At 31.2% G+C, this 19,688-nt stretch overlaps 1 protein-coding gene and 1 long non-coding RNA gene across 3 annotated transcripts; both read left to right on the forward strand.

The window, feature by feature from the left end:
- Nucleotides 1-746: 746 nt before the first annotated feature.
- On the forward strand, nt 747-3,743 carry LOC144574971 (uncharacterized). 2 transcript variants are annotated; one of them, XR_013518325.1, is made up of 4 exons: nt 747-1,040; nt 1,664-1,937; nt 2,267-2,411; nt 3,049-3,743. It is a non-coding gene; the product is annotated as an uncharacterized LOC144574971 (long non-coding RNA). The 2 variants fall into 2 exon arrangements; XR_013518324.1 differs by having other exon boundaries at nt 2,267-3,743.
- A 4,616-nt stretch (nt 3,744-8,359) lies between these two features.
- On the forward strand, nt 8,360-10,736 carry CHIL (Chalcone-flavanone isomerase family protein). The gene is made up of 5 exons (XM_078325015.1): nt 8,360-8,550; nt 8,660-8,743; nt 9,709-9,864; nt 9,956-10,179; nt 10,441-10,736. Coding segments are annotated over exons 1-5 (627 nt in total). The 5' UTR covers nt 8,360-8,549; the 3' UTR covers nt 10,603-10,736.
- Nucleotides 10,737-19,688: the final 8,952 nt, after the last annotated feature.

Genomic DNA, 19,688 nt, shown 5'->3' on the forward strand with positions numbered 1-19,688 from the left:
AAATTAAAATATTAAATGTAAATAATATATTTCCCATTTTGGTTTACTGATTTTCTCTTTTTTTTACTGAAAATATTTCAACAAATATTTAAATATATGTGATTTTTAATGTAAGTGAAAATAATGGTATAACAGCTGTATCTCTCCTCCTTATTAATCTCTCCTCCTTATTAAGGAGTTTAATGTCTAGATTCTGCAAGGGTTCTGATTTAATGTTTGTTTCGGATTGAATCTGAGCCATCTAAACAAATAATGTGCATTCCTTTGATTAAATACATCCTTTATATGTGTAGAAGTCCAAAATTAGTTCAAATTGTACCCGTTACACGTACCGCTACATGTATTACCACATGTATTTTGATTCTGCACCGTCAGATTTCAATCAAAAATCGTGCAAATTAATGTACGATATGTAAATTTTTTCGCTGGAGCACTGCGCCTCTCTCAGCAAATTATCTTTTTTTTTGCCCCTCCCTCCCCGATCCCTTCTTCCAAAATAAGAAAAAACCCTAATAGCCCTCAGACCCTCTCTTCCCTCTCCCAGGGAAGCGTATCCTCTGCGGAGGTTTTACCTGCAGAGCTGTGCGGTGGTTTTGATCTGGTCCGTTCGTTTTGAATCGGACGGACCAGATCAGATCTTGCTCGAATTTTAAAAAAACTCAAAATTTGATGAACCCTTAATCCAGTCCGTCCGATCCGAAACGAACGGATCAGATCAAAACCACCGGACAGCACCGCAGTTAAAACCTCCGCAGAGGATAGCGTTTCCTCTCCCAGCCCCGACCTAACCCTCTCTTCCTCACGCGATTTCACATATATTGCCGCCACCTCCAGCCCGACCCCTCTCTTTCTCTCTCACGGACCCCCTGCCCGAACTCCAACTATTCTCTATGTCAATCCACTGAGATAGCAGTTCTGACTGGATTTGCCCTTCATTTTTAAAAGAGACGCGACAACCTTTCTCCTTCCCGTACGACCCTTCCTTCTTCTACTTCTTGTTCGATGGCACGACATCGGAATAACTTTTACTTCCTCCGACGGTACGACAATAATTTCAACACTTTCGCTTTTTATTTCTTTCCATAATTTAGTTTTCAGTAAATCAATCAAGCCTTTTGTATAAGGCGTAAACTTGAAATGTCCAATTGGGAAAAGAAATAAATCATCCCGTCAGTAATGGCCAGAGAAATTTGAAAAGTGGCGGATAATAGCAGGAGGACCGCAGGATAATGGTAATAGTAGTATGGGAAATAAATAATCGTTCTCATACAACATGATTCCCTTTTTTCCATTATTTCTTTCCCCAATTCGAGGAACAAACTAATTTTCGTGATTTTGGGTTAAATTGGGTTGTTCACCTTTTTATGGCAACAATTGGGGGAGAAAGGGAGAAAATAATTTGGAAAAGAAGAGAGTGAGTGTAATTTGACGTTTGGTGCTATCTGCAACTATCCACATAACTTGTTCAATTTCTTTGTAAATTTGTTAAAATTCTAGATGAATTGTGAAAATTCAACACAAATAACACTCATTCTATCTGTAACTAATTTTACTTTAAGTTTCTACTTTGACATTTTATCTGTAACTATTTTTATTTTAAAATACCTTATTTGGTTTATAGCTATAGCGTGCATTATTGTTGCTAAAGTCATATTCTTTTCAGGGACGCCTTTCACAGTAGATGCATTTCACTATGGTGCAATAGAAGGGTGCTCTGCTTATTTTCTGAGCCATTTTCACTATGACCACTATAGTGGTTTGTGCAAGAGGTGGTGCCATGGTCCCATTTATTGCACCTCAAAAATGTCATCCCATTCTTCTCAATTAAAACAAGAGGTGGTTAGAGCATCCAAATCCATGCAATCTCATCCCATGCTACTCAACTACCATGTAAATGTCCTCTACCTTGATACAACATACTGCAACCCCAAATATAGGTAAAGTTAAGTTGTCCTTGTTTTTAATTTATTCCCTGGTCTAGATTACACTTTTTGTGTCTCCTATCTGGATTGTGGTTTTTACTAAAATATGTTGGTTTTTTGTTTGCAAATCACACACTAAAGTATCGAACTTTATTGCCTTTGCTATATTGCAAATGATATGCAGCTTACGTTCATAAAATGTGCAAAATGGTTAAGGCAGTTATCTTGAAGGTTAAGAAGTTGTAAGATATGATGTATATTGAATAACAAAAACAGTTGGATCAGATTTGCAGTATTTTCTTATGTATACCATAATTTCCATTAATAATTAAAGCGAAATTCAGGTTTTCATCTAAGGAGGAAGTAATTGATTTTGTTGTGAGAACAACACGCAAGTACTTGTAGAAGCAGCCAAAAACTCCAATAGTTGTGGGAGCATACAGTATTGGGAAAGAGAGGGTTTATCTTGCAATTTTTCAGTCTCTGCAGGTTCTTATTTTAAAATACGAGTCAAGTTCTACTATTCCAGATAATTATTCTTATTAATGACAAATTGTATCTATCCATTCACAATATCCTGATTGAATAGATGCTAAAATAATCCAAAATATTGAATAAGGAATTATTGTTATCCCATGCCGGTTTAGAAATTGCCAGCTTTTATTATGAGAAGTATATAGTGAAATTCGATACTGTCATCCATGAGTTTTAAAATCATACTAAATACCTGCCAACCTAATTAGTTCAATCATCCAGCTAAAGTTTGATAATATTAGATGCTTCACTTCATTAGAACCTTGTTTAATAATTCTGGAGTCATTTTATAATCTTAGGTACTACCAATATACACTGATGCATCAAGGAGAATAATACTAAAGTCATTTGGTTGGTCTGAGTTATTGGGCAGTTTCATTTTGTTGTCAAATTTCAATAAAATTATAAAACCTTAAAAATATTTGTCCGAATACACTTTACCAAACTGACATGCCTTCTTTGCAAATATCTCAAAATATGAAAAACATCAGGTACTAATCGCAATTTGTAGATGATGCTTTCTCTTTCAAATGAGTTAAACATAGGGTGCAATTTGCATTATTGACCAAGAACATTGATTTATTAATTTCAGATGCAGGGTTTTGTCGTAGTATCAGCACTCCTTGTGACTGCACTCTTTCAGTTTATTTTTGACGGGAAACCGCCTTCTATCTACTACCTTATGGCCTACGTCTTGTCACTTCCAGCATTTTCATTTAACAAAAATACCCCTATGTCAACAGCAAGAAGAAAGACTAAGCATTTACATTCAGCAAAAGAGCTATATATATTTTTATTTTTTAGAAAGCTCTTTTGTTTATGTTGTTGGAGTACTCCACTTCACACATTCTTGTTAGCTAATTGAAAGGTCTTATTATAATTAGAGGAAAATAGAGGGACTTCAATGCTTAATTGTTGTAGGTTGTAAGAAAACATGCTTTCGTTGGTGTTACTAGGAATATTTATTTCTCTTTTTTGCACTGTGGTAAATTAAGCTCAAAATTGTGTTCCTCTTTTTTCTTTTTTTCTTATTTTTTATTTTTATTTCTGGTAATTGCTACAGTTAATTTTGTTATGTATGAATCAAAAAGTTGAAAAATCAATATCTAAAAATTATCCATATTAGTGTATTTTTGCAAGTTCTTGATAACAATCAAAACAAAATTAAAATATCATAATATAATATTTTATGTGCATATAGAGAAAAATGATATATATTAAGTTTAACGGTTTTATTTTGACATTTAAAATTAAAATTTTAAGTTATTAAAGTTAAAAAACTGAAGACATAACAAAGAAACTTCATTGATAATTATACAAATAGGGGTGCAAACGGATCGGGTAGTGGTAAAATTATATTTGTATTTGTTTTTATTTTTCGGATACGGATATCTGCTTTTTATCATAGTCAATAATATAAATTTTTTCATAATATATATTAAACTATATAATATATATCTACTATTCGGATACGGATAATTGAAATTTAAAACCATATCCGTATCCGTATCTGCAAGGATATTTGAATATCCGTATCAAATTTTCAAATACGGATTTGGATACGGTCAGATAATATCCAATCCGTTTGCACCCCTACAGACAAAAATTGATTAACTATGTTTTATTGTAGGCTTTTTAGCTTTCACTGCACTTTACCATCATATAGAACGATTTTTCTCAAAAAAAGAAAAAGGAATTTTGTTTTTAAATTTTCTCAAGCAAAAAAAACGACTTTTCTTTATTTTTTTGCTTTTAAATTTTATTGTTATAAGTTTCATGAATATCACAATATTTTCAGATATTGTGGCTGGTCCTGTTAGCAAATTAAATTGAAGAAGTTATCTACACCATAAAATATAATAAATATATTCTTTCCATTCCTTTTATTCTATTAAAAAAATTGACAATAGTGAGAAAAGATTGAAGACATCAACTCCAATCAATTTTGAGAGGTCAAACATATAGAGACAAGGCTAATACCAGTCAACATGAAAAACATGTCCATAAGTTGTTTGATGATAAAATTTCTACTAAGAAAAGTTTGACCGACTTTGCTAATTTCAATGGACAAATTCTATTATGATACAAGTTTTGTGATGTAATGGTTTACAAGTTTTGTGATGTAATGGTTTTTGGTTTTTTTTGATGACTTTGCTGTTTAAGGTATGTTTATATTATATTCAATCTTATAATATATCTTTGTTGTAACGGTCGAGCACGATACTAGTATATTTTTATGATTCTATTATAATAAATTTATTTAATAACATTCAAGCACTCGTCAAATTGAAAATCAACGGTCAAATCAAGCATAGAAAGCACAATCTTTGGCTTTTGTTTTCCTCCAACTAAGTGGCGACAAGTGTCATTCTCTAGTTGGAAGAAAAAGCTCTGTGTTACATAATGAAGTTAAAATATTACACCATGTTTGGTTGTGGCCTAAATGGTAGAATAAATAGTTTAGGCATTGTTATTCCACCAAACGTGTCTTAAATGAACCGGCCTAAGATGGCATAAGCCGATCTTTAAGCCGGCCTAAATTAAGCCACCTCACGTGGTGGTTTAATTTTTATTTCACCTCATGGCCTAATTTGAATGATTATAATAATATTTTATTTGTATATAATTAGTATGTTATTGTTAATAATTATTATTAGTATATAATTATATAATTAATATCTTATATTGTTAATATATTAAATAATTATAATAATAATATTATATAATTAATATCCTTTTATTAATAATTATTATTAATAAATAATTATATAATTATTATGTTATATTGTTAATATATTAATATTGTGTAATTAGTATCTTATTAACGATATATAACTATATAATTAATATGTTATATTGTTAATATATGAAATAATTATTATAATAATATTATAATATTTTATAGTTATTATTAATATATTAATATTATATAATTAGTATCTTATTATTAATAATAATAATTAATATATAATTAATACCCTATATTGTTAATATATTAAATAATTATTATAATAATATAATAATATATTAATATTATATAATTAATATTTTCTTATTCATAATTATTATTAATATGTAATTATATAATTAATATGTTATACTGTTAATATATTAAATAATTATTATAATAATATTACAATATATTATAGTTGTTATTAATATATTAATATCATATAATTAGTATCTTATTATTAATAATTAATAATTAATATTCTTAATATAGTAAATCATTATTATAATAATATTATAATATATTATAGTTATTGATATATTAATATTATATAATTAGTATCTTATTATTAATATATAATTATATAATTAATATTTTATATTGTTAATATATTAAATTATTATTTTAATAAGATTATATAATTAGTAATTATTATTAATATATAATTAATATTTATATTGTTAATATAATAAATAAATTTTATAATAATATATAATATATTACAATTATTATTAATATATTAATATTATATAATTAGTATCTTATTATAAATAATTAACCAATTTAGGCTTTTAAAACTTTAGTCCTCCACCAACTCTAACCAAACAAGGAATAGTTTAAGCTGTGATTTAACTTTAGGCCTCAACCAAACACGAATAATTTAGACCGGCATAAGTTGGAATAACCAATTTAAGCCTCCTTAGCTTTAGGCCACAACCAAACATGGGGTTATAGAATTACACATGCGTTGATTTAATGGTGTGTATTTTAATATCTTAGAAATGTATTTTAATATTTGAGTTTTAAATTTTAAATAATAGATGTTGTAAAAATTTAAATATAGTAGAGGCATTAAAAGGAATACTTTAAATGTATTTGACGCCTAGTTTTTAATTTATCTCTAATCAGAAATATTTGTCAGCCGTAATTGAATTCACATGACGTTAGTTTTGTATCAATCTTGCTACCTAGTTATTTAATTTAATATAGTAGATGCATTATAAATGCTGTGACTAATTACAATTATTTTCATAAAAAAAATACTTACTGTTGAAATAATTACAATATTATATTATTCAACTTTAAAAAAAAATCCACTTTATCATATTTTTTGCTCCATTTCTTGAACGTTAATGTAAAAATATAAAAAAATGGCAGTACTTATCTCTGTTGATTATTTAACTAATAACGAATTCGCCTAATTGACTTAGGACCAATAATGACAGTATATCAGCAATGGGCAAATTCTTAATTTTATTATAAATTTTTAACTAGTTATTGTTTAGCTTTCATGAGATCATGCGGTGAGACTCGCAGTTAAGTAATTCTAGTATCAGTATCAGCCGGTCAGAGTCAGAGCGTTCCAAGTTTGACTCTTAGTTCTTACCAGATCCACTCAATTTTACTGTAAACTGGACATATCCTGACTGACAATTTGGGTGTCCAGTTTTTAAATTGTGCTCATTAATTATGTTTATAACTTAAAGTGGAGACTGGAGACTCTGAACGCTGCTGCTCTATCAATGTCCCTATTTCAAGCTCCAAGCATCCATTTTATTTCCCCAAATAGTAGATGCGCAATCTCATGCATTTAATTAATTTACTTTTCATTCCATACAAAAATTAGGACAGAAATCTCTTATAAGAAAAAATGGATGTCTCCATTTTGAGAAACTGGAGGTAGGAAGATGTGGGTTTTCTGGCGGCCACGAGTCTTTTTTTTTTTTTTTTTTTGAGGTGAAAGCCCTTAGCCGGCGGAATTCATATCTTCTGCATTAACTCAAATTTTGAGTTAAAATGTGGACCGTCCAATTGAGATCTGTACTAATATTAAAGGGCCCCGTGCGTTATAGGCTTGGGCCGGATTGACCCGAATTCTGATCGTACGGTTCAGAAATTAACTCAAACGGTACGTTAATGCAGAGGATACGTGTCCTTAGGCGGCGGCCACGAGTCTTACTGGCGGATTCACAACCTACCAAACACACAAGTGATCCCTCCATTTCTTGATATTATCATTGGAGATGTCCCTCAATCCCAATCGCTTACAGTACGGTGATTTATACTTGCATTTGTAATATAATACGAGAAGGACATTGATATAATTAAATGCTATAGCGATAAGTTTATAAGAGACAAATAAATTTTGTTGGTTTGTCTATGTGAGTACATAATTTCATATTTTTAAATCACCATGACCTAGCTTAATATTGATAGTTAAACAAGAATTTGATATTTACAAAGTGTTACTTTCTAATAAGAAAATGAATGCGATGTAGTTAAAAAATATTAATGTAAAATATGTGGCTTGGAATTTGCATGTCGGATAGCTAAATAAAAAATAAATTAAATAATATCATTGTTGCAGGAGACAATTAATTTAAATTTGTAAATTTTTCATTGCATAAATCGATGTACCATATGTAGTTACTAAAAGTAGAACGAAAAGAGTAATATAATAGAGCATAATAAGATGATGTAATTTTTTTGTTCCTTGTATCAGTTTCATTTTATTAGCTCAAAATTAAGTTATAGAAAAATTATTAATTTTAATATGTTGCCATGTTTTATAATAAATTTTTATCATTTCTATATACATTTTTAACCGTATTATTGTTAAAAATAATCATCACATATAATATTTAAATTTGAAAATTAATACTTAAAATGTAATCTAGACTTTATATATCATGCATGCTAATGATGATAAAGTTCAATGTAAAATTAAGTTTTTATCGGACGACTTCAAATTTATAATATTTATAATTAATTGTTCTTGATGAATTAAATTACACTCTCACTTGACATAAGAAACCTATATAACAACACTATATTTATAATTTTGTACTTAATTTCAAATATATATTCAAATTAATTAATTATAAGAAATCTCTCCAGTGTTATACAAATGGAGAAATGTAATAAATCCCTGCGTCTGCGTCTGACTCTCGGTGGGTAGTTCGCGAATGAATACAACACAGAACACACCTACCTCCTAAAACTAGAGCAATTTAAACCCTTGCTCTCTTTCACATCCTCTCTCAAAATTCTCTCAATCAATCAATCAATCAAAGAATAACCCAATTTCTCTTCTTTCTCATTCTCTCTATAACATTTTCTTCCTACCTCTTCATTCTTTGACAAGTAAGAGCACAACCTTGCCAATTGCCATTGATGCAGTATTTGTTTTACTTGATGCTTTATAATTTATTGTGTAATTTTTGGCTAATTTTGAGATCTTTGTCAATTGTAGTGGGATCAGAGATGATAATGGTTGATGATGTGGCGTTTGCACCTGAGCTAACTCTCACCAAGCCTCTTGCCCTCTGGGGAACTGGTAATTTTTTTTTAGTTTTAGCATATTCACTGTTGATCTGTTATTAATCAGTTTTTGGGAACTTCAGTTTGTACCTGGCACTTAGCACTTCATATTTTTTCTCTCTAATATTTTGAAACTTACAAATTAGAAGACAGGAACCCAAATTTGCGAACAAGTTTCTCTGTTCTTTTAGCAATCAATCTGAGAACTTTCTAGTTCTCAGATTTTATAAATTCGTTGTTCTATCTACTAAGTTTAAAATTCGGATTACTAACATAAAAGAATTGACTTAGCATGCTGTTAGTAGTGATTGATTTAGCAATTCAGGTTGTTTTTCAAGGCCTTCAGGTGGTCTCTTTTTAGTTTTTTCCTTGTTTTTACATGGTCCCATGCATAATTTTCAGAGATGATGAATTGGAAAAATTGAAAATTTGTAGCAATTTTTTTCAGATACTATATAAAAGTAGCAATTTTGGGTCTGATCAGGTTTTGTTATAGCGGTTTTCGTGGTTTCAGGGATAATATTGGAAATATAATTGAGTAATTTTGGCTTTTGAATTGTCAGTATGCAATTATGCATCAAGCAACTGGACAGTATTTATGCTCCACATAAAGTTCTAATTTTTAAATTAAATGACATTACCCTTTTGCTATGATTAAATGAAGTAACAACAAATATTTTATTTCTGAACTATTTTTGGTTATATAACCTGCTGACAAATTGGAGTTTTATACGATATCTCTTCTGCCTTTTGTTTTTCTAAGAGTTATATTATAATTAAAAAAAAATATGCACAGGGACAATTATTAAGTAACTCAGGACAGACATTTCATAATAAGAAATTGCAACTTGCATTGGTTGGCATGTCATTATCTTTGCAATTCTAGATATTTGCAAGAATTAATGCTACCAGACATTATATGAAAAAAAAAATATATTTCCAGGTACAGCTAAATTCACATATTTTTATCCTGCTTGACAGGTCTCACTGATATTGAAATTCACTTCCTCCAAATCAAGTACAACGCGATCGGGATTTACTTGGAAAAAGATGTCATCTCACATTTGTCCAGCTGGAAGGGCAAGAGTGCCACCGAACTAGCCGATGATGACACCTTTTTCGAAGCCCTCGTTTCCGGTAAATTCTTAAACCCACAACATAGTTTGCACATGTATATTATCTGCGATGCGCACATTTTAATGAGATACAAAAATATGATGAAATGTAGCTCCGGTGGAGAAGTTCTTCAGGGTAGTGGTGATAAAGGAGATCAAGGGGGCACAATACGGTGTGCAGCTGGAGAGTGCTGTCAGAGAACGCCTTGTGGCCGTTGACAAGTATGAGGAAGAAGAGGAGGAGGCGCTCGAGAAGGTAACCGACTTCTTCCAGACCAAGTACTTTAAGCCGGAATCCGTTATCACCTTCTCCTTCCCCACTTCTGGCAAAGCCGAGGTATATACAATGCTTTCCATATTTTATTACATCTTTAACTTACAAATTTTCTTGTTGTGAAAAAAATTACCGGCCATAGAAAACTAGCCTTTAGTTTTCCTTGTAGATATTTCAGTTTGATCCCACCTTTACCCCAAAAAAAAAAAAAATGACGGGCGAACAACTTTCTCTTTTTCATACAGTAATGTAATGTGAAACAAATGCGCAGCATGCAAGTTGCGAAATATTGTGTGCTAAATTTGTGTTATTTTTTTGGTGTAGATATCTTTTGTGACAGAAGGCAAGCCAGAGGCGAAACTCACAGTGGAGAATGCCAATGTGACAGAGATGATCCAAAAGTGGTACCTGGGCGGTAGCAGTGCCGTGTCCCCTACCACCGTCCAAAGCTTGGCAGAGAAATTGGCTGCTGTGCTTGTTCAGTAGATTTATTTGTTTGCTTAATTTGTTAAGGATGTGTAATAGTCAATAATTTGAGTGGGGAATTGGTGTACCGTTACTTGTTTTGGATTAGTATTATGTTAAACCATTGGTTAATCAAAAATTCAAATTTTTAAAAATGATTATGGTTTTTTCTTCCCCATTTCATGGGATTATGTTCTTTTGCTAATGGTACGCTTCTTCATACTTGTGCTGCCTTTTGTTCTCTCTTTTTGTATTTCTTTTTTTGGTTCCTGGTAACTCAATCCGGGGGAGATACAAGAACTAGCCTTCGCTTTAGTAATAAAGAATGCTTTCTGTGTGAGAAATTGTACGTTCAAAACTAAGAGAATATGTTATAAATATTAAAATTGTTGGATTGTAAAAAATAATATTAAAATTGTTAGATGATTTGACTTCAACTTTACACTAAAAAAATAAAGGGACAACAATAATAAAAAGTAATTTGTGATGGTATATAATCATGGCTGTTAATTATTTTCAAACAAACCAAACTCTCTCTGGCCCAAACAATGTAAATGATCAAGCACAAAATCATTTAGCCCAAAAAGGCCGATGGGCTACTAGCAAAACTTTACTAGAAGAAATCGTCAGCGACTAACACATCTGCTAAAATATAGCAGTGTCCAGAAACGTTCCTAGTTCCTAGTCCAGGTAATAAAAAAAAAAAAAAAAAAAAAAAAAAAAAATTATCCTACATTTTGTGGTCCCAGCAGTAATATTCTTAACATGGGGAAATTTTATAAATTGCCCATCTCAATCAAATTATCAGAAAAAAAAAAAGGAACCGAATCGTCTGCTCCCTGGGGGCAGGAAATTCCTGCCCCCAAAGTCACTGCAGAGTGGTCCCCATTAAAACCTAAACCCAAAACTATTTTAATCCTAAACCCTTTAACAGTAACCGGGCCCACCCCGCAGTGACTCTGGGAGCAGGAATTTCCTGCACCCCAAGGGGCAGGAGATCTGATTCAAAAAAAAAAAATCCTTCTTCTAAATTTTTTTGTCAAAATACCTTGTAGACCCCACTTTTCATTAAAGATGCATACTTAATGGCACAGTTGTACAATTGTTTCACTTGAACGGTTGAACTTCCTGTCCTGATCTGATTCCAAGTTTATTTGATCCTTTAACATACATAAACTGAGTTCTGATGTGATGTAAAGAACCTTGTTTAGTTATATATGTGATCAAACGAACTGAGGCACAGTTTTTGTCAGAACTGTGCTGGTTAGCGTAAATTGATTTTGGTTGGAAACTGTGAATTAATATTGGCTGAGCCCAGATGATTGTCAAAGGACATATTTTCTTCTTTTCTTAACAAGACAAACATGTCTACGGAACAACCACAGAAGCAAGAAACAATTAACAGAGCACCTCTCAATAAAAAAGAAAAGCAAAACAGAGAACCTCAACACTATAGAAATAGATATTGGTATGTAGAAATATGTTGATATTAGGCTTAATTAACTAACTAATGATATTGAAGACATTGTCTGATGTGCATGGTGTCCACACACCTCATTCGTGTACTTCTTAAAAGGTAGGGGAAATTTACAGAGAGTGAACACGGAGGGAGAGGAAGAGGTGCCAAAAACCGTGGGAGTGAACGGGGAGAAGTAGAAGGGAAGGGAAAGGGAGAGAAAAGTCGGGTCCACAAGGGCATTTTGACAAAGATTTTATAAGAGAGGCATTTTGTTTGATGATTTGATTAGAAAGGGTATTTTGTAAATTTTCCCCTTAACATGAGCCAATCTGAATTAACAAAAAAGAAAAGAAAAAGAGAAGTGCTTTAGCTGAAATTAACTTTGCAAATTAATTACCCAATTTAATGGGAAATAATACATAATCCAGCTATACAATGTAGGCAAGAAACTTCTAGAGTTCTCTGGAGTGTAAAGAACCAAATTAGCAAAATATAGAAAGTAGTGAGGCTAAATGAAAGGCAGATAGCATTTAATGTAACACCCTGTTTGGATAGAGAGTAGAGGAAGGAAGGGGAGGTGAAGAGTAGAAGGGAATGGAATGGAATAGAAAAGAAGATTAACATATTTAATCTCTTCGTGTTTGGATAATTAATGAGAGAAAATAAATTTAATTTTTCTTTCCGTCTTATTTCTTGTTTGGTTGATTAAAATTTAGAAGGTTAATAAAATTTTTTGTGGCTGTTATAGGTTTGTGATAAAAAAACTTGTATGAAAATTATATTGGTAAGATATAGAATTGAGCATTTGTGTTATTTTTTCTAAAAATATTTGCAATAAAATTTCTTTCCATCCGTTACACTCTAAATTGGGAGGAAAACCGATTCTATTAATTACAACGATACAAGATTAAACCTTTTACCTCCTGTACCCTTCACCTCCAATATAATTTTATCAACCAAACACAATTTGATGGAAAGTTTTCTTTTCTTTCCATTCCCTCCCTTCATCTACTATCCATCCAAACAAGGTATAAGTTTACTTTATGTTGGTTCAGCGTGGTTCTCATTAGGGATGAGTAAATCGCTCATAACTCGTGAGCCGCTCATAACTCGCTCATTAAAAGCTCATCTAAACTCGCTCATTTATCCGCTCATTTAAACTCGCTCATTAACAACTCGCTCGTTTATTTAATGAGCGAGCATGAGCATGACCCAACTCGCTCATAACTCGCTCATTAAGAATTTGCCACACCTAATCCCTGCCACATTTAATCCTATGTAATTCTGTATAACATCAACCTTGCCTCATTAAAATTGATAGATAGTGAACATAGTTTCATATTTAATTATGTGTAATATAATGAGTACAATGTAACATTTAATGCTGTGTAATATACTAATATTCATAGTTTCATATTCATTTTTTTTGTAAATCGGCAGAATCAAAACCTCCGCCAAAAGCCCAAAACAAGTAATAGTCATAACAACTCACTCATTTAAATGAATTATAACAATTTGTTGGATTTTATTACGATGACTTTTAACAAATTTTGTTATGCGTGGACACACTATATAATTTTGTTATGAGTCATAAGTCATAACTCGTGAGCCGCTCATAACTCGCTCATTAAAAGCTCGCTCATTTACAACTCGCTCATTTATTCGCTCATTTAAACTCGCTCATTAACAACTCGCTCATTTACTTAATGAGCGAGCATGAGCATACCCTAACTCGCTCATGCTCGCTCATTAATCACCCCTAGTTCTCATGACACTCATTGATTGGAGAGGGACATAAAACCATTTTGAAAGGGATACAACCCCATTGGCCTAATCATATATGCGTGTCAAACAGTATAGTACTAAATAAGTAAGGCTTCAAAGATAAGGGGTTTCTTAATTTGCTTAATATTTCTTCCTTTTTTTTCCATTTTTTTTTCTGGGAGGGAGTAACCTCTTTTCTTCTTTATTTATTTTCCTAATATAATGAGTATTTAAAAACATACATTCTATAAAGAGGGAATAAATTTGCTGCGATCCGAAATAGATGAACAGTACCCTGAAATCCCTGTTTTTCCAAATCTAACCGTTCAACTTTTTCTGTGCACACATCTCGAAATAACTAATTTGTCTGTGCACGCATCTCAAAACAAATCGACAGTTAGATTTAAAAAGGTAGAGATTTCAGGGTACTGTTCATCTAATTCGGATCATAGCAGATTTATTCCCCTATAAAGAAATAAATTTCTAAGTTCTAACTTTTAACTATGTGACATCACTATCATCTATCCGGTCATATCTATTTCTCCTCATTTATTCCGACATAGAGCTTCTGTATTGTGATACTTTATTCTTCTCATTTAGAAAGAAATATGTAATAAAACTCTTTAACTAAATACAACTCTTTTGTGTTTCTTTATATGAACTATTACACGACTAATTGTGTTGTTTTCCAATACATACATATTTTTAGTGCATCGAAAAGTACTTGTTTATAAAATTTATCCAATACAATATTTTTTTCATTTAAAAATTAAGGTAGTTTAATTGATATTTTGCTTTTCGAAGCGCAAGTACCAAGAATAATCTCGTAAATTAAAGAAAATATTTTGGTTTTAGAATGAACATGTAAGAACCAGAGCAAGTGAGCATGCTGGATGCATGTACAAAAAACACTTTAGTTGAGCCAAAAGCAGGGACAAATTGATTGCACTTCACTCCTCTTTTATGATTTTGCTTTGAGTCCAAATAAAATAAAAGGGCAAAAGGAAAATGAAAATTCAAGCAAGCTTTGATCTATACATGCCAACAACAATTATATCTAAAGAAAGCTGCTAAAGCTCTACAAACTGAGAACCATGGCCTTCTTCAATTGAGATATACAAACTGAGAACCATGGAGTCCTTTAATTGAGATATACAATGGATAGACTATATTGCTTAATTTCCTACACAAAACTCTACGAGATATATATATCCACAACAGCCAATATAATTCCTGCCAATATACGCCGAGGTGTTCGTCTCGGTATTAATCCTCTTTGCTTTGTTTACTCCACAAAGCATACCTAACTAATCGAGAACCAACAGATTTTGATCTAGTGACAAAATCAATAACCTCCGTGTGAAAAGTTGTAAGTTCAAAACCCGAATAGAGATCACTTGCGGATATTAAACAGTTAAATGGCTTGACTGATCAACCTTCACTTAAAAAAAAAAAAGATTACCTAAGTAATCACCATTCATGTATCCATGCAAGATGAAGAAAAGACGAAGAAAGCATTTCTGATTAAATTGTCATCTTCTCAAGTTGGTAATCTCCACTGTCACATGAGCAGATTCCAAATTCTGCTGTGGCGAACTGCCTCCTCTCTTACCATCATTTGTCCCATCAACAATCGGGCTTCGACATGTCGGGCAGGATGGGTGCCCCACTAGCCATGTGTCGATACACCGAACATGGAACCCGTGATGGCACTTGGGCAAAACCCTAACCTTCTCGCCATCTGCAAAATCTCCGAGACAAATCGGGCATTCGGTTGCCGGGACACTGGTACCCGGCCCATACACTTCCACCGGTATCTTACGCAGAGCACGCTTCTTCAACCCGGTGTTGATGGAAGCATGCACGGGCTGCTGCTCCATGGCAACCCTGCGGCCGCACCGAAGGGCGCACCGCACGATGGTGTTGAGACCCAGTGCGCATACCAATGCGCACAGCAGTGCGGCCAGGATTATCACCATGTTAGTGTCGAAATTTGCTTCTTGACCGTCAGTACTGCTGTTTTTGTTGCTGTTATGTATAAAATCAGTGCCTATCGTCATGTTGGGAGACGGTGTGGGTGGTGCGTCGGGTTCTCTCTCTAGAAGTCTGGGCATGAGAGAGAGAGAGAGATTATAAATAATTTGTGCTGGTTGGAATTCTCTTTCCTAAGGTTCGTGTTGATCCTTTGTTGATGTTATGAGGATTCTTGAAAGATGTAGACGTTGGATAGAGGGAAGCTAGAGAGAGAGAGAGAGAGAGAGAGAGAGAGAGAATCTAGCAACCTCTCATTACCTCTATGCCTCAAGAATTCTCTTAATTGTTGCATGATTGATGATGTTAATTAGCCTCAGTATGACCTAGTCATGGAGAGATATTTTTTTGTTTTTCTGGTGAAACTGGTTCCGGGGTTATATATACATACCTATCAAATCATTTATTATTTTTATACAACTTAATGGTTTTGGTGACTTGCCAAGAGTAAGTGTGGCTTTGGATGTATCTTGTATGGTTTGGTTCATCGGTTGACTCGTATTGAAATAAAATTAATTATGTGTTTCCTTTCTCCATTTTCCTTTCTCCAGTTTGTTATAAACAATAAAACTTCAAGACCTCCAAAGAAATATCATCAATTAACCGTACATGAAATGGTATATAAAATTTTTAATCCGCACATTTTTAATTATCTTCCACTTGATTTTTATGAGAATAGACAATTGTTACAAAGAAGTTGTACGAAATTTGATTAGTGGAATCCGCACGTGTAACATTCTTATTTCATTTTTTTTTTTTCTGGTATTTTTGTGTGCTAATTATTTTTATTTTATTTTGCTTCAATTAATGGTTATACTCGTTAATACCCACCGTGATTGATTGCATTTTTTTTTTATTATAAACAACACTAAATGCAAGGAGAGAACAATATCAGTCAAAATGCATCATTGATTCATTTAAAATAATACGTCTGGTGAGGTGGAGCCCCTCTCAATTTTTTTTTCCAAAAAATGGAGAGAGAGGGATGTGGGATTCAATAGAGATTAGTTGCAAGAGATTAAGTCAACAAAAGTTTATGTAATGTTTTATTTTAATAAAAATGTGGGAACTGAGAAGATTGGTTTGGAGAGATGAGATAGCACCTAATTAATCATAGTTAATTATTATAGGGAACCAAAGTAGCTTTTGGTTTGGCTTTCAAGTCACCACCAAAACTTGTCAATGCATGCTGGACAAGGAATCCGAATGAAAAAAAAGCATATTAAAATTGTCTTGATCTTAATCCCTATTCAAAAGAATCAATTTTTTTATTTTGCTGAGATAATGTGGCCTGTGTGAGAGGTTGAAGATACAAACATATAAATAATTTTATATAAATAATTAAATATTTAGAAGTGAAAATTTTACTCTTAAAAAATAGTTGAATCTCAATTTTTTTTCCTTAAAAAATGATAACGGGGAATTAAATTTTGAAATATCGGAATTTAGTAGTCCGGCTAATGCCATAACATTATAATGTGTTAGTTTTTGCGATTTTAAAGTCTAAATAATCGATCTAAAGCGCTTAACATGTTCTCCATACAAAAATGTGCTTGAAGACAAAATTATATATTTTTTGATTTTTTTTACTATTTTTCACTATCGTATATATTTATTAATTCTAATTTATAAATCGTTCTCCATAAATATGAATCTTTTTTAGAAGAATAACACTACTATTTTTTTTCTATTTCCGAATTTCTAGAAGAATAACACTAAAATTCTTCTTTTTTTAAAAATTTAATAAGATTATACCGGCTTTATATGTATGCAATTTATGTACAAAATTTTGTCAAATTTTTGTAACTTAGACAATTAGTATTATTTTTAAATAAATTCTAGCGCACATTCAATTTTTATGATACATTCAGCTCTTATGATACATATATTTGAAATATATTATTCAAATTAAAAATAAAATAAAACCTATACCATTTATCGAGATAGGAAATGTATCAAATTTGAGTCGATTTGCAAGACGTTTACCCTTTCATCAGGCAATCTAAAATTTTAATGGCTTCAGGATGAATGTCTAAACAAATTATAAATTGACTCAAATTTAATACACGTCATACCTAAATAATTTATAATACATCTAAAATTTTATTTTTTACAAACATAAAATATATATGTAGCATAAAAAGTTAGATGCATGTAAGTTAAATAATATCCTACTTTTTTTTTTAACTATGGGAAATAGAAAACGATTTTTTTTTTTCTTCTGAGCATTAGACAGTTATTAAAATGAGAAAAGGTATCATCCCCCACCTTCAGTCCCTCGATAATCCCCGCCGACTTTTTTCACGCGGTTTCAATCATTTTTAACGGTCCGTCTCAAACTGCTTATTTAAGGCTTTTCCAATCCCTCTCTGTTTACTTTCACCTCTCAAAATTTAATTGCCAAATAAGAACGGAATCGTTTGTCCTTTTTACTTTTTTATATTAAAATAATATAAAGTTTATGGTTTGAGATGTTGAATCAATATTTTAACATAAAATTTCATCATGACATTTTGTTTTTTTCACAGAACTGTTAATTTATTTGAAAGGTTGAATTATAATATTTTAATATAATAAATGTTAAAATATTAGAAAACGATTCAATAATACAACAAAACAATACAGCGAAACAATACGGCAATCCTTGTGTGTTCAACGAATTCATTTTGATGGTCAACGTTCGGCAATCCTTTTTTTCAACGAAATCATTGAGATGGTCAACACAATTTGGCCTTCATACCTTCTTCTAAGATACCTCACCTAGTGAGTAGAGAAGGTTAGTTTTGTAATTTTTCATTGTTTTGTATGTACAGAGTCATGTGATGAGGTTTATAGAGTTAAAAAAATTATAATAAATTTTTTTTACTGGTTTATAGTATTCAATGAAACTGTCTACAGAGTTATGTGATAAGATTTATAGAATTTAAAATAATTGAAAGTAGCGTCTAGATGCAAATTTAAACAAAAAAAATTTGAAATATTTTTACGGGTTTACAGTATTCAACGAAATTGTCTACAGAGTTATGTGATTTTGTTTACAGAATTCAAAACAATTGAAAGTATCATTTAGATGTAAATTTAAAAAAAATTGAAAAAAAAAAATTAAATTTTGAAAAAAAAATTTGAATTTTTTTTATTAGTTTACAGGATTCAACGAAACTATATATAGAGTTATGTGATAAAGTTTACAGAATTTAAAATAATTGAAAGTAGCATCTAGGAGGATATTTAAAAATTTTGAAAAAAAATTTGAAAAAAATTTGGAAAAAAAAATGGAGGTTGAAGTGGAAGTTAAAGTAGTTATTGGAGACCACACAGAAATGAGAAGTTTTTATGTTGACAGAATTTGTTGAATTAGTTTACAGGATTTAGTATTGATGTTTATATAATTAGTTGAATTAGTTTACATGATTTAGTATTGATGTTTACAGTATTGATGTTTACAGAATTGAAAGTTTTATGTTTACAGGATTTGTTGAATTAGTTTACAGGATTTAGTATTGATGTTTACAGAATTAGTTGAATTAGTTTACAAGATTTAGTATTGATGTTTACAGTATTGATGTTTACAGAATTGAAAGTTTTATGTTGACAGGATTTGTTGAATTAGTTTACAGGATTTAGTATTGATGTTTACAGAATTTGGTATTGATGTTTACAGGATTTAGTATTGATGTTTACAGAATTAGTTGGAAATTTTTTTTTGAAAAAAACATTCGAATTCTTTTTTACATTTTTAAAAAATAAAATTTGAAAAATAAAATAAAATATTGAAAAAATTTAAAAATTGAATTTTTTTTTACCGATTTATAGGATTAAACGAAACTATTTACAGAATTATGTAGTAAGATTT

This window comes from Carex rostrata, chromosome 23 (assembly GCF_964058835.1).
Source record: "Carex rostrata chromosome 23, lpCarRost1.2, whole genome shotgun sequence".
In the NCBI taxonomy this organism is placed as follows: Eukaryota; Viridiplantae; Streptophyta; class Magnoliopsida; order Poales; family Cyperaceae; genus Carex; species Carex rostrata.